General features: G+C 36.8%; 2 protein-coding genes across 2 annotated transcripts; one reads left to right on the forward strand and one right to left on the reverse strand.

Moving 5' to 3' along the window:
* Positions 1-5,498: 5,498 nt before the first annotated feature.
* LOC104237525 (1-aminocyclopropane-1-carboxylate oxidase 3-like) lies at positions 5,499-7,973 on the forward strand. Its single transcript, XM_009791689.2, has 4 exons — positions 5,499-5,759; positions 6,270-6,496; positions 7,016-7,349; positions 7,442-7,973. Exons 1-4 carry the CDS (start codon positions 5,655-5,657, stop codon positions 7,733-7,735), a joined length of 960 nt encoding a protein of 319 aa, XP_009789991.1. The 5' UTR covers positions 5,499-5,654; the 3' UTR covers positions 7,736-7,973.
* Positions 7,974-10,968: 2,995 nt separating this feature from the next.
* On the reverse strand, positions 10,969-11,406 carry LOC138872838 (eukaryotic translation initiation factor 3 subunit A-like). The gene has a single exon (XM_070151258.1). The coding sequence runs from the start codon at positions 11,404-11,406 to the stop codon at positions 10,969-10,971; it is 438 nt and encodes a 145-aa protein (XP_070007359.1).
* Between the last annotated feature and the right edge of the window lie 4,682 nt (positions 11,407-16,088).

A 16,088-nucleotide genomic window follows, 5' to 3' on the forward strand; every position in this document is an offset into this window, starting at 1 on the left:
CTATCACTTTGATAGAGAAAAAATCAGCCAAGGACTGCTACAAACTGAGCATATACATAGTACAGAAGATCAGCTGGAAGACTTGCTTACCAAGAGTTTAGGGAAGGCACAACATAATCATTTGCTGAACTAGCTTGGAGTTGAGAACTTGTTTAGAGTATCAACTTGAGGGAGAGTGTTGGCTAAACTAGACACAAGTTGATGACTAACCATAGTTAGTTCGTAGACTTAACTGTAGAGTGTATAGTTAGGTTGTTAAATGTATATGGTTTGGTAGTTAGAAGTTAGTTATGGTTAGGTTGTTAGGTGGTAGTTATGTACTGTATACATAAACAGTGCACAGTGAATAAAAGACTAACAGATTGCATTTTCATTTCTCTCGATCTGTTCTTCTCCTCTCTCAAATTCTCTCTTCTTCTAATCTCAACTCTCTCTATCTCGTTGATAGCCTTGGCAGCTAACAAACGAAGATAGTGTTACATAAGTCGGGATGGAGAGAAAAGTAGAGAATTATAGTGCAAATTAATATAAGTGCCCAATCATAAAGGTATGTGTCATTTGCTTTTCCCTAATCAAGGCCTAAGCGCATGTGTAACCCATATATTAGGTAAGAATATTAATACAGAAACTAAATTTGGATTTATACGTTGAAGAATTGTGATTTTCTTTTAAAATTTATTTATAGAAAGCACTTTCCTTTGCTATGGGATTCTGTTACCTACAAAAGTCAAGTGTATATTACTATATTTCAAAGAAGTAATAAGCATATAATACCACTAATTAAAGCAATATGAAACCAACAAAAATGGGTGCTTCTCATCTTGTTCTACGTGACAAAATAAAGAGCTAGTTATTACTCCTTTTTTTTCTCCTTCAAAGAAGCACTCATAAGCATGCAAGACCACTAACGCAATATGAAACTAACAAAACTTGGTGCTTCTCATTTTCTACGTGACAAAATAAAGAACTAGTTGGTTGGACCATAGGTGCGATAATTTACTTCACGAGGAAGGTCTGTAATTCAAGTTCAGGATAGTCCAGCTGCACCACAAAAAAAAAAAAAATAGAAGAAGCATCTGAGTACTCATGTATGCTCCATTTGGCGCCATATCACTTTTATAAATCTAACCTCTAAAGTAGGATCTTCGTCATTAACTAAGTAATGGAATTTAAATATTACAAATATTAAATTTTTCTTCTATTTTTTTCCATAACAGTTCAGAAACCTTCTCCACTCTTACCCACAAAAGAAAATATTAATAAAAGAAGCAAATTTAACACTCAATGGATTAAACTTTTTCCAAAAAAAGAAAAGAAGAAGTGAAGTTTGGTGCAGGCAATGCACATGCATCAACCCTTAAAACAGATGGAAAATATTAGTACCAAACTTGAAATACACTGCACAAATTAAAACACATGGGGGCAACAAAGCATGTCTTGGAATTTTTGGCAATGGATGAGTAGAGATAAGCTAGTGGATGATTTAGTTGAAGCTAGCCACATGTATCCCTTCATTAAATAATTTGGGGGAAATTACACATTGGTCACTCAGCTAAAACTATTTACAACTGCTCGCTAATAGGCATAAATTATACACAAACTATGCATATATTACATATTTAGCGGTTATTTATTAGAGTGGACGGTTATACAATAGAAAACTCCCAATAATTTTTTACCATTGCATGTGATTCGTCTCAAATCCAATACTTTGTTCCACGTCGTTGCTGTAGCTAGCCACTAAGTAAAGAAAGAAAGATATCATAGTTTAACATTGTCATGACTTAAGTAGGAACCTGTAATTATAAAAAGAGTTTGGAGGTTGGAAATATTGAAAGTTACAGTTATTAGCTAGTTAAATTAGGAATCTTAGAAATTTAGTTGTTCTCATATTAAAATTCCATTTCGGTTTCCCTCTGATTTATTGAAAGTTGTCTGTTTTCTCAAGACTTCTGGGCATAGTTTATATTTTTAAATGGTAAGCCCTAGCAAAACTTTAATTTATCCTTGCGTACTGCAACAAAGTTAGTACTGGTACTTTGGATCTTAATGGGGAGGCAAGAGTCAAGAGGCATGTGAATATGTGATAGTCAATCCAGTAACCCTACATAAAGTTCCTACTTAAAAAAATAAGTGTCCTCACAAGCAATGAAAATCACTACTCTCCCTCTGTTTTAATTTATATGACATATTTCGCTTATTGAAAGTCAACACTTTAATAATTTTTAAAGCTAATTCAACCCTGTATTTTAAAATAAAACTTTAGATATTTAAAACCTATACAAAAAGTATTATAATTTATAAGTTGCAATTTTTTAATGACAATATGATAATATATATATATTTTTTAAAATGCTGATCAAACTTTATACAATTTGAATCTCGAAAAGCAAAAATGTATCGCATAAATTCAAACTTCACTATTTTAAGTGAACTTTAGCTGCTAGTATCGAAAGCAAATTAAAAGTGAAAGGGAAGTAAAGAACCTTTGCCGTGGAAGAATAATACTCTCCCCATTTCAATTTATACCCCGAGTTCAATTTTACTTGTCCACTTTAGACTTTTCATGTCCCTTAAGAAATAATAATTTTAGTATATATTTTACCATATAACCCCTAATAATGATAGCATTTCAAAAGGTTTTGAGAAATAATTTTGAAAATGAGCAATTAATGATAAGGGTAAAACATGAAAAAAAATTGTCTTTCTCTTGATTTAGTATAGTAGATAAGTAAAAGTAAAAAAATATTTTTAGAATAGTGGACAAGTAAAGTGAGGGATGGAGTATATTTTACTTCCCTTTTTAATCTGTTTAAATAATGTCTCTTTCTATATTTAGTAACTATTTAACTCCAAAATTTTATATGATATATTTAAGACCACATAATTCAAAAATATTTTGGTACATTATATATGTCTCTTACTTTAATACCATAGGAGTAAAAGTTTTTCTTATCTTTCTTAAACTTCGTGCAAGTCAAACTAAACTAATACACGTAAATTAAAGCTGAGGGAGTACTACTTACTAAATTTTCAGTTGGGCGTATGATGTTTTTCCCCCTCTTTGGTTTGGGTCATATGGTTTTAAAGGATAACGTGCAGCATATCAAAATGACTAATATGCTTCATAATTACGAAAACAAGAAAAAAAAAGAAAAAAAGAAGGGAAACAAACCAATGTGATTGTTCAAATTGTAACTCTGCATGGACAATTAGCAATATTTGATCTTGTTCAAATTGTTCAAAGTAATCCTTAATCTTTTGAAATTCAACATTTTGCCATCCATATATTTTCTATTTAATTAGTACCAACACGGACAAAACACCAAAAAACCTATGTGGTCCAAGGTGGCTCTTTCGTACTTCGTGTGCAATGAACTTGACAAATATAGACGACCACTTGAATTTTTTTTTCCCTTCGAAAAGAAAATTTTAAGAATAAGTTTAGCGTTATATTGTATTATTTCTTGGATAATGTTCTATAGAAAGAGCAATCACGATGTTCTATAATTATAAAAAACTAATTAGATATCAGGGGCAAAGTTTAATTTGGCCTTGATCGGCATAATTACAAAAATATACTAGCGAATGCCCTCCTTAAATAATAATAATAATAATAATAATAATAATAATAATAATAATAATAATAATAATAATAATAATAATAATGTAAAAATGTGTGTCTTGCTATACTTATTAACTTGCTCTAGCTTTCAGGTTTCATCAACTTGAATTTTATAATTACACGGAAATTAGTTAGACGAAATTCAACGATTAGTTAGTTGAAGTTGTTAATGACCAAATGGATGACATAGCAAGAGTATCAAAAAATACGATAGGTCGACAGTTCAAACTTCCTAGTTAGTAATGGTTCTCAGGATCAGATTTGGCTTAATTAATATAATTAGAACTCGTGATTCAAATGTCTGATTACCTCACTCAAACCATATTTTTTCTTTCAAATTCTCAAATGCATCGGCAAAGATCACATGGCCGCCCTTAAGAGAACGACTTCATATAAAAATTGTAAAGGACATTCAAGATAACTAAAAGGTATTTACTTCTTTTAATGATATTGGTGTCCGAGCCAATTTATACGCAATAATTTCCTATTTATTGTAAGAGCATTAAATTTACGTGAATGATTTTTCCACAAAGGACGCAGAGATTGAAGATCTTCATCCTTAATCTTCCAAGAGGCCTAGACCATGAAACCAAGATTCAATTGACGATGAATTGACTATCACGAATAACGAGTGAGATACTTTAACCATATATGACTATTCTATTAAGTACTTGCTATCTCTTACCATCACAGGTTTAGTAACCCACCCACCCATCTCCATACATACACACACAAGACTTAGGCTGATAAGAAAAAAATCACATATGTTTTTTGTCACAACTAAAGGATTGATTCTCCATTGCATATTGTTTTACCATACATGATGTCAATTATAGTTTAGTTGGTTATGGAAAAATCTAGAAGACATGAAGTCCTTGCATTCATGAATATTAAGTAACATACTCTTAAGTGAAGCAACAAATTGCACTACAATTTGTGTAACAAGACAAAACTTCTCCAGTTAACAGTGCCACCAAATCCTTAGCTATCTCCCAGAAATTTCATATGAAAGATGTGTTGGTGCAATGTGCAGCCCCTGGAATTACTGTCTAGTGCCAGGCAACTTCCCAGGTAGTACCATTGTTATCTATTATATTATATCGTATTGTTACTTTAAATATAATATTTGTTTTGATTGTTACTTAAATTTTATTGTATCGTATCGTTATAGACCCCACTTGTGGGACTATAGTGGGTATGCTGTTGTTGTATCATTAAATCCGTCGTTACGTAACGACAAAATGTGTCACTTTATGGAATGATGGATTTGGTGTGGTGGCGTTGTTACCTTGTTTTTTCCTCTCATCTTGCCCCTTCTTTACTAAAGTATTCATATTTTGTCCTTTGCACAATCTTTTATATAATAATTTTGCTCCGTATCCTATTTTTTTCTTAGTAATATTAAAAATTTGTTCTTCATATTGTTGGTACGTAATATCATGAAATAACAACAAACGATACAATCTATCCAAACGTTGTATTCAAGCAAATAATGCAGTACAATACAACATGTAACAGCAAACCAAACAAGCTGTAAAATAACACATGAAACAAATAGCAAAGAAATAACAAAGGAAACAAACAATAAAGTTTTCACTGAAGCAGCCGCTCACGACAGAACTCTATACTATAATATTCTGGTCAAGATGCAAGGAAAATCTACTTTTAGCCACCAGAAATTAGTCATTTTCAGATTGTCATTAGCTCCAAAATCCCACTTGTGGTTAAGAAGGTTGAACAAGTAACTATGAGCAGAATTCACGTAAGGTAGACTTGGACTGTGGGACCATTGCAAGACTTGGAATAATGAATGTGCATTGTGGGACCAAGAAAAAAAGAAAAGAGCAAACCCCTCATTGTACAAACATTCCTCATTGCTACTGATCCTACTTTCTTCATATCTTCAACTCCCCTATAAATACCCCTTTCAAGCCTCACTCTTTTGCATCAAACAATCTAGCATTCATCTATTCACATATTCTACTAATTTATTGCATCACATTTAGGAACACATACTTTACCAAGAAAGATGGAGAAATTCCCAATTATCAACTTGGAAAAGCTCAATGGAACTGAGAGAGCTGCCATAATGGACAAGATTAAAGATGCCTGTGAGAACTGGGGCTTCTTTGAGGTAACAATTTGTATATATAATTTTTTGCTCTGATGTTTTTGTTGGAAAAATTGGTTATGGAGAATAGGAGGTAGCTTGTGGCGTGTCAAGGATATTGTCCTTAAAGATATTTCGCTTACACAACAAAGAATAAAATTAGGCGTATTCTCAGGATTCAACAAGCTATTTCAGTTATTAAACTGGGAACAAAACCAACAGAAAATCAAGAAAGAAACCCAGCATATAGGGGGAAGAAGAAGATTCAGAAAATTGTATTGGAAAGTGTGTCTTTAGCCTTCCAAAGACATGTTTATATAGGCGTTGCTCCAACAGCTAGATAACGGCTAGTCTGACTCCATTAATTGTAAAATAACTTACTAAATAATATTAGGAAGAGAAAAGATTTTCCAAGTAACATTACCTTTGAGATAACACTAATTTTCCAACAATTTTGCCCCATCCAATATAATAACATTGTATAAGAAATCTTGCATATTATTTTGATGTTTTTGTTTTTTACTGTTATTGCAGTTGGTGAACCATGGGATTCCACATGAAGTAATGGACAGAGTAGAGAAATTAACAAAGGGACATTACAAGAAGTGCATGGAACAGAGATTTAAAGAATTGGTGGCCAGCAAAGGTCTTGAAGCTGTACAAGCTGAGGTTACTGATCTTGATTGGGAAAGCACTTTCTTCTTGCGCCATCTTCCTGTTTCTAACATTTCTCAAGTACCCGATCTTGATGATGAATACAGGTAATTCACACAATACTAACACTCTACAAAAACAAATAAACCTCAAACATAATTGAGTGCGTACTACGTAAATTACAGTAGGAGACATTGTCGAACTTTCCCTGCATTAGTTGTCCAAGATCCGAAGTTTGGCTAGAAACAGTGAACTATGAAGCCTTAAAGAACAATAATGTAACAGAACATGCACCACATGTTACACCTTTTTTCTCTTTTTGTTGTTGCCCATATGTATCATGGATTAGTTGCAACTCAGGGGGTGGATTTAGGGGGCAGGAGGGGTTTCGCCCGAACCCCCTTTGCTGAAAAATTACACTGCACATATAAGGTAAAATCTGTTTTTTTACCTCTATATATATTACATTTTGAATCCCCATGATATAGCCTAAAAGCATAGCTTAGAAATCAAGGGGGTTCAAAACCACTGTTGCAACTAGAACAAGAAGAGAACCATCAAGATATATAGTTTCTTACTTCAAAGTTTTAACTTTATATTAAAATCATGTCCGAAATGATATGCAGGGAAGTCATGAGAGATTTTGCTAAAAGATTGGAGAAGTTGGCAGAGGAGTTACTGGACTTGCTATGTGAAAATCTTGGCCTTGAAAAGGGCTACCTGAAAAAGGTCTTCTTTGGGACAAAAGGTCCCAACTTTGGAACTAAGGTAAGCAACTATCCACCATGCCCCAAGCCAGATTTGATAAAGGGATTGCGCGCCCACACAGATGCTGGTGGCATAATTCTTCTCTTCCAAGATGACAAAGTGAGCGGCCTCCAACTCCTCAAAGATGGCCAATGGATCGATGTTCCTCCCATGCGCCACTCTATTGTGGTTAACCTTGGCGACCAACTTGAGGTACAAGATCCTAGATTATCTTATTATATATGTCTTTTCTTTTCACCATACCTTTGACGTACTAAAAGGGTACTTTTGAAATGAAAAAACAGGTGATCACCAATGGGAAATACAAAAGCGTGATGCACAGAGTGATTGCACAAACAGACGGGACTCGGATGTCACTAGCCTCGTTTTACAATCCAGGAAATGATGCAGTGATCTATCCAGCACCAGCTCTAGTTGAGAAAGAGGCAGAGGAAAGCGAAACAGTTTATCCGAGGTTCGTGTTTGATGATTATATGAAGTTATATGCTGGACTCAAGTTTCAAGCCAAAGAGCCAAGATTTGAAGCTATGAAGGCCATGGAATCTGCTGTGGAAAGTGATCCACTTGCAATTGCTTAAATTCTAATTCAAGAGAAAGGATGGAATTTGAAAAGAAAATGTCTTATTCTTGAAGTTTTACAAATCTAGCTGAACACATTATTTGCTTCTTTAGTATCGTAGAATTATACAAAGGGGTTGTCTCTGCTGCATACAGTAGAAAGAGTGTGTATCTCAAAATAAACTGATAAATCAAAGCTACTTTCTGGAGAAATCTTTATACAAACAATAAGAAGTGTCACGTTTCCTTTTCTTGAAATTACTGTCTCATCTTCCTAAGTTAATTTTTTGAACATACTTCTGTTGGCAGAATTCGAGTTGAGAAATTCACAATGAATAAACTAAATTTTTATAGTCGTTAGCCAACAATTTGACATAGCAGAAATCGAAAGGTTTTTATCTAAAACTTCGCTTTGATACCTCTTAAAGCGAAATAGGCACGCGCGACAGAATGAAAAAGACATATATAGTAGAATTGTAATCATTGAATACGATTCCAAAAATGGAAAGTTCGACAAAATTGGGATTTTTTTTATCGATTAGTTATTCGTCAAAGTTTCATTTATTCAATAACCAGAATTAGTCAATAGCTTACCAAGGTGATGATCAGTAGCTGATCCGAGAGGATGATCAGCCACACTGGGACTGAGACCAAGAAATAGGATTTCATATTGAGCTCCAAATATACTAGTTCAAGTACAGTTGATACAGAGGAAGCACAATCAAAATATGATTTTGGGGGATGAAATTTGTGGCCTCAACCCATCGGGTTTATCGTTTTTCTAATTTCTTCTCTAGCCGAGTGTGAAAGATTACCTTTTGATTTACCATAAGTAGAAGAAGAATTCGTAGCAGGGTATCAAACCGAAAAGCAACCCCAAAGATTTGGGACCAAAAGCGGTTAGCGGCAACCATTGAATAAGTTTCTTCGGCTTGAGTTGGGTTAAAATCACATAATGTATTTGTACCATCACCGTCTTCAAATAAAATATTTTCTACGGTAGCACCATGAATGGTGCATAGCAAAGCAGCGCCTAATACACCAGCAACCCGTGTCAAATATATAGCTGATTTGGGCGCTCTAGCCAAAACGAATCTTTTTTTGACTATTGCCTTAATTTCCTAGTTCTTTGACCCAATACCAGCTGAATGGGAAATGTTTGACGACTTGATCTCTATTCCTTGGTAATCAAAGCCCAAAGATCTATGAATTAGCCCAACCACATAATAAGTATTCCCTCCGTTTCAATTTATGTGAACCTATTTCCTTTTTAGTCCGTGCCAAAAAGAATGACCACTTTCCTTATTTAGAAACAATTTACCTTTACACAATGATTTATAGCCACACAAAATATATGTGCCTCATTTTACACCACAAGATCAAAAGTCTTCTCTCTTTTCTTAAACTCCGTGCCCAGTCAAATGAGTTCACATAAATTGAAACGGAGGGAGTATTATGTAGAGCAATGTCTAGCCTAACCACAACTCATCTGCTGATTCTTCAACATCAGACGTTTTGTAGGAAAAAGTCAGAAAGATTGAGAAATAGAACACAACTTTATTTTGTTCCGTTTCAAGAATTCTAACATGGTCTTATATCCATCTAGAAACAATAAAATATTCTCTTGTTCAATCATTTGATAACCAGAGTCGTTCTTTGATAAACGATCACTATGAGTCAGACTCAATAGAATTTGATTAGATGAAATGAGTGCTTCAGGTGAATAAGCTTCGGCGCTCTCAACCTGATTTGTTGCTTATGAAGCCTATACATGCAAGCAGGTTATGGGAATTTCTATTAGACAAAACTAGATTAATTTCGAATGAGATAGTAATGGCATGAGGCGTTTTCTATGTACAGGTTATGGCATGAGGCGTTGACTTGATGCCCCATCAAACATTAAGGGCAAATTAATTTCAAGAGATTTTGTCTCAACTTATCTTATTCTCTCTTCTGCTTCAACAAGAAAAGAAAAGAAAAACACTTCTGATATAAAAAAGTGGAGTGTTGTTTTCTTAAAGCTTATTTTGATATATACACTTATCTAGTACTTCAATTGAAACATAGTCTATATTATTATTTTGATTTAGATTTTTTACCAACAGAAAATTCTTCTATTTTCCATTGATTTGAGCAACAGTTCTTAAAAGCTGGCTTTTCTCTATTCTGCAAAGCTATGCACTACTCTTCAAAAAGCTTGACTACGAGAAATAACATAGGCTAATGATTTCATTTCTTCATGTCAGCAGAGGAACGTAACCTTCATTTTTTCGTTGTCGTCACCATTGTTTGCTAGTTGGTTGCTTTATCTTATCTCTACTGTTCCTTGAGCCGATGGTCTATCGGAAACAAACTCTCTATCTTTATAAGGCAGGAGTAAGTCCTGCATACATATTATTTTCCCCATACCCGATTTATGGAATTACACTGAATTTGTTGTTGGTGTTGTTGACCTGACAAAGATGCTTCTGTCTGAGCTTTTCCATCACTAGAGATTAGAGAGACTCATAGGGAGATTTAGTATTTCTAGTACATAGGTGCACTATTAAGAAAAAGAGAAAAAATTTATTAAGTGAGATCCCTATTCCTCTTGATGATTAACTCACTCTTCAACAAGTGCATCGTTCAATCTTCTTGGAGCATGGGTGTCAACACTTAATATTATACTTTATCCGATCCACAATAAGCGATCAATTTGCCTTTTTATTTTGGTCCAAAATAAGTGTCCATTTATGTAATAAAAAAAATTCAATTTGTTTTTTCAAAATTGTCCTTATGTACGTATCCCTAAAAAGTCTTTTACTTCTCACATTAAATTATGCTGTAACATTTAATTAAGGATAGTTTAGTCACACTAACTATTTTTATCTAAAATTCACTCCTTCTGTTCCAGTTTATATGAACCTATTTTATTTTTTGATCGTTCCAAAAAGAATGACCCTTTTTTAAATTTGGTAACAATTTAGTTTAAACTTACAATTTTACCCTTAATGAGAAGCTTTTATAACAATACAAATAATCTGGGACCCTTTTTGACTTGTTTAGGATCATAAATTCCAAAAGTCTTCATTTTTTCTTAAATTCCGTGTCCAGTCAAATATGTTCACATAAATTGAAACGAAGGGAGTAATATTTCCTTAATGGGCGTGACCAAGGCAAATTCGTCACTTATTGGAGACTGGAGGAAGCAACCAATTTTAGAAAATATGTAAATAAAATATCTAATTTTGCGAAAAGACCACGAGTTCAAGTGTCACAATATTTTTTTTGCCGGTAGATCCGCCCCTAGAGTCCCTGGCTTAGCTGTTCCATGTTCTTTCTTGACAGCATTGCTGGCTGGTCTCTCCGCAACATTACCTGATTGTTTTTTGGACTTGACCACAATTTCTTTCAAGGTCTCCTCCAACTTATCTAGCCTTGCTTTCACCTCGGAAAGTTGTGGATCAGTCACTTGTTTTTCTTCCTCAGCCATTAATTCCATCTCTTTTGCTTTTGCTTTTGCTTCTTCTTCGGCTTTCTTTTTCAATTCAGCTTCCGCCTCCATTCTTCTCATTTCATAGCGAGAATACTGAGCCACCAAATATATAGCCAGTGAAAGCAAGCAAGCAAAGAAGAACTGTACCAGATGAAAATCAAACCCGAATTTCTTCTTCTTGGGCGGGTCCGCAAAAAACATCTTGGCAACAGTCATAAAGTCCAGATTCTCCAACTCTATGGAGGAGCGCCGATCGCCTTGAAAGATTAACCAAAATGCTTCTACCTTTAAACAATACACTCATCCTTCCCCCAACATTTCACCGTCTAAACAGAAGCCAGAAGCAGGGGGTGATGTTCTTTTGAAACTTGAACCGGACACTTTAAGATGACACTTTTCAATTTAGCAAGAATCTCCAAAGAAAGCTTTACAGTTGGATATGTAGCAACCAAAACTTAAGAGGACATAAAGACAGTATTAAAGAGGTAACGTTAATTGCTACATTCTTCTATTTCAACATAATTCTGCAAGGAGCGATTGGACAATGTAAAGGCTCACACTTAATTATAGAATTTGAAACGGTTTCTCATTATTAAAACCTCACCACCAAGTGAGGTGCTAAAAGATGATGACGGCAAAGTTTTGATGTGAGATGACCAGATTAAGAGGAGGTTGCAGACCTACTTTCATAAACTGCTAAGTGAAGAAGGGGATCAGGATATTATACTTGGGGAATCGAGGAATGCCGACAGTCACCATAAAGTAAGTAATTGCAGGGACATTGAGATCGATGAAGTCATGGAGGCAATGCGTAAGATGAGAAGGGGCAGAGCTACCGGGCCAGACGAAATTCCGGTTGAACTATGGAGGTATGTGGGTAGAGCAGGCTTGGAATGGCTTACTGTATTGTTTAGTGTTATATTCAAGACTAATAGAATGCCTGAAGAGTGGAGGTGGAGTACAATGGTCCCATTGTATAAGAACAAAGGTGATGTCCAGAGCTGTAACAACTATAGGGGCATCAAATTACTAAGTCATACCATGAAAGTTTGGGAGAGAGTGATAGAAATGAGAGTGCGAAGGACGGTGTCTATTTCAGACAACCAGTTCGGGTTCATGCCGGGACGATCTACCACAGAAGCTATCCACCTTATTAGGAGGATGGTGGAACAGTACAGAGATAAGAAGAAGGATCTCCACATGGTGTTTATTGATCTGGAGAAAGCGTACGATAAGGTTCCTAGGAAGGTCTTATGGAGCTGCTTAGAGGATAAAGGGGTCCCGAGTAACTATATTAGGGTGATTAAAGACATGTATGATGGAGCTAAGACTCGGGTTAGGACAGTAGGAGGCGACTCTGAACACTTTCCAGTTATTACGGGGTTGCACCAAGGGTCTGCGCTCAGCCCATTCCTATTTGCCCTGGTGATGGATGCACTGACTCATCATATTCAAGGGGAGGTTCCATGGTGCATGCTATTTGCTGATGACATTATTCTAATTGACGAGACAAGAGGCGGCGTCAACGAGAGGCTAGAGATTTGGAGACATGCTCTTGAGTCTAAAGGTTTCAAGTTGAGTAGGACGAAGACGGAATACCTCGAGTGCAAATTTGGAGTTGAGCCGACGGAAGCGGGAGTTGAAGTGAGGCTTGACTCTCAAGTCATTCCCAAGAGAGGTAGTTTCAAGTACCTTGGATCGGTTATTCAGGGGATCGGGGAGATTGACGAGGATGTCACACACCGTATAGGGGTGGGGTGGATGAAGTGGAGGTTAGCGTCGGGAGTCTTGTGTGACAAGAAAGTGCCACCGTTACTAAAAGGTAAGTTTTATAGAGCAGTGGTTAGGCCTGCCATGTTGTATGGAACTGAATGTTGGCCGGTAAAGAACTCACACATCCAGAAGATGAAAGTAGCAGAGATGAGGATGTTGAGGTGGATGTGCGGGCATACAAGGATGGATAAGATTAGGAATGAAGATATTCGAGAGAAGGTGGGTGTGGCCCCCATGGAGGACAAGATGCGGGAAGTAAGACTCAGATGGTTCGGGCACATTCAGAGGAGGAGCACTGATGCACCGGTGAGGAGGTGTGAGCGACTGGCTGTAGTGGGCACGCGGAGAGGTAGAGGAAGACCTAAGAAGTATTGGGGAGAGGTGATCAGACAGGACATGGCGCGACTTAGGATTACTGAGGACATGGCCCTTGATAGGGAATTATGGAGGTCGAGCATTAAGGTTGTAGGTTAGGGGAGAGTGTGAATATTTCTACAGCACAATAGAGGGAGACTATCCAGTTAGGAGTTAGACTAGGAATGTCATTGGTCGTCTATTGATGCAGGGCTTTACCTTCTAGTTGTACTATACCAGCCATCTATTTCGTATTTCGTATTTCGTATTCTGTATTTCATATTTCATATCTCTTATATATTGTTGTTATTTTTATTACGCATTTTTATGGTACTAATATATCATCTCCTATTGCTTTTTTGAGCCGAGGGTCTCCTGGAAACAGCCTCTCTACCTTTCGGGGTAGGGGTAAGGTCTGCGTACATATTACCCTCCCCAGACCCCACTTGTGGGATTATACTGGGTCGTTGTTGTTGTTGTTGTTGTCACTATATAGATATATTTAGCATTTGTACATCTCATCTTTGTATGGGTCAAAATCTGATCGTAGCGTTCGTTCCCCAAGAAGAATGACAAGGGCTCGACCAAGCTATAATCATGTCCAGGGAACGAGACAGCAAAGAGAACCTCGACCATCGTTGGGGTGGAATCGTCGAAAGCGTACATCATAGAATAAGCGCGGTGTTCGAGTAGACGACGAAAGGTACAGTCGTAAGAAAGCACGCCGGTCAAAGACGATTGGATAAAAGGGAAATGAACTATATATATGAGGGGGAGCTTAGAGAAGAAGAGAGATATTTTGGGAGGAGAGCAGCCACATCAAACAATAGAGGAATCTCTTGTTTATCAACAATTACTTCTCTTCCCCTTCTTTGCTCTCTTGTTCATGATGTATCTCTGTTCTGGATGTAAGCTCATCTCTCATGTTTGATGTATGATTATCACATTAATAAATCTTATACATTCCTACTCTTCTTTATTTCGCACTTTATATGCTTGGATCTGATATTAATTATATTTGGCTAAAATTTACTTTCTTTATTATAAATAATTAGTTTGACAAAAGAGTTTTAAGCTTTTTGCCCAAACAATTTGGCACCGTCTGTGGGGATTTCTTAGCCAAATTTCTTAGTTTCCTTCATATCTAAAACTGCCAAAATGTAACCACCCACTCGAAAGAGTGGTAAATAAACCTCACATGCTAATCTAGATCAGGCTGCTACGTAAAAGTAGAAGTTATAACCAATATCCACGCAAAACCCACATCTCGCCAGTAGTGATAGATTTAGCATGACGTACGCACGTCCAAAATAGGATCATGGTCATCTGGCATGACCACATCCCCATTTGATACATTCACCTTATATATTAACCCGTGTTCCCACCCTTTATGAGAGGACGGCAACTTGTTGCACGGTCCTTTGAAAGAATGGGAACATCCTTGCCTACTTTCACATTCCCCCACACATCGGATGGTCCATGAACGAAGTATGACATGTCTCCCTTGTTGTGGGTACGAATTGAACGAGATCGGACCGGGACTCAATTTCAACACTACAGCAAGTGAGGTGAGTCCATCCTGCACAAAGCTTAGACGCTGCTAAAAAAACGGAGCTGAACATGACCGCCAAATCTAAAACCACCATTCCATCAACCATTCAAACACCAGGCAGAGCAAGCAACGGTACAACGTCGTCGCCTCGTTGGATCGAGGTACAGAAAATTTCATTTCGGTTTACCCTCTGTTGTTGGTTTAAACAAAAACATAAGCGTCGTACGGGCAAGCGAGAAAGGAAGAATTCCAACTAGAAACAATGGAAGGAAAACTACTACAAAACAAATGGAATGTCGCCAACCTCAAATACTTCAACTTCTGAAAAAGGACGCCCCGCAAGTCGTACTCTTTTTCCCTCACCGGGTTTTATCCCAATTGGATTTTCTTGGGGAGGTTTTCAACAAGGCGACGAGGGAGACGTCTCGAAGTTCAAAGCATAATTCATCGCCATGCTTGTCGACGATCTCTTCAGGCCGAGCTATGAAGGGACTAGATACATGGAAACAACCCCAATAAATGTATGAAACAAGCATGTACAGCACTCCCCAGTGAGTGAAACATCAAGATTTCATGCTTCCCATCGTCATATTCTCCAACGCAAGACAAAGTAAACAAATTAGGACTCACCCAAGAAACACATCGTATTCTCCAATGCAAGAAAAAGTAAACTAACTGGGACTCACCCAAGAAACACATCGTATTCTCCAATGCAAGCAAAATTAAGCAAACTGGGAATCATCCAAGAAATACAGTAGTTGAGCAAAACTAGGACTCCCCCAGGGAACGCCCAAAATTCTCCAAAAAAAACTAAGTATGCCAGGATCCACTCTGACGTATACACAGACAATATGGTGGTCTGTGATTCTCCAAAATCTTACAATGAAACAACGAGTTAATATTTTGACTTTAACTCGAAATAACACCCCTACGGCCAAGGGCCATCGCCAAAAGAAGAATTCGACCTCGCTCAAATCACAACGGGTTAATATTTCGACCTTAACTCAAAATAACACCCCTACGACCAAGGGCCATCGCCAAAAGAAGAATTCGGCCTCGCTCGAATCACAACGGGTTAATATTTTGACCTTGACTCGAAATAATACCCCTACGGCCAAGGGCCATTGCCAAAAGAAGAATTCGACCTCGCTCGAATCGCAACAGGTTAATATTTAGACCTTGACTCGAAATAACACCTCAACGGCCAAGGGACATCGCT

Source organism: Nicotiana sylvestris, chromosome 7 (assembly GCF_000393655.2).
Source record: "Nicotiana sylvestris chromosome 7, ASM39365v2, whole genome shotgun sequence".
Taxonomy (NCBI): domain Eukaryota; kingdom Viridiplantae; phylum Streptophyta; class Magnoliopsida; order Solanales; family Solanaceae; genus Nicotiana; species Nicotiana sylvestris.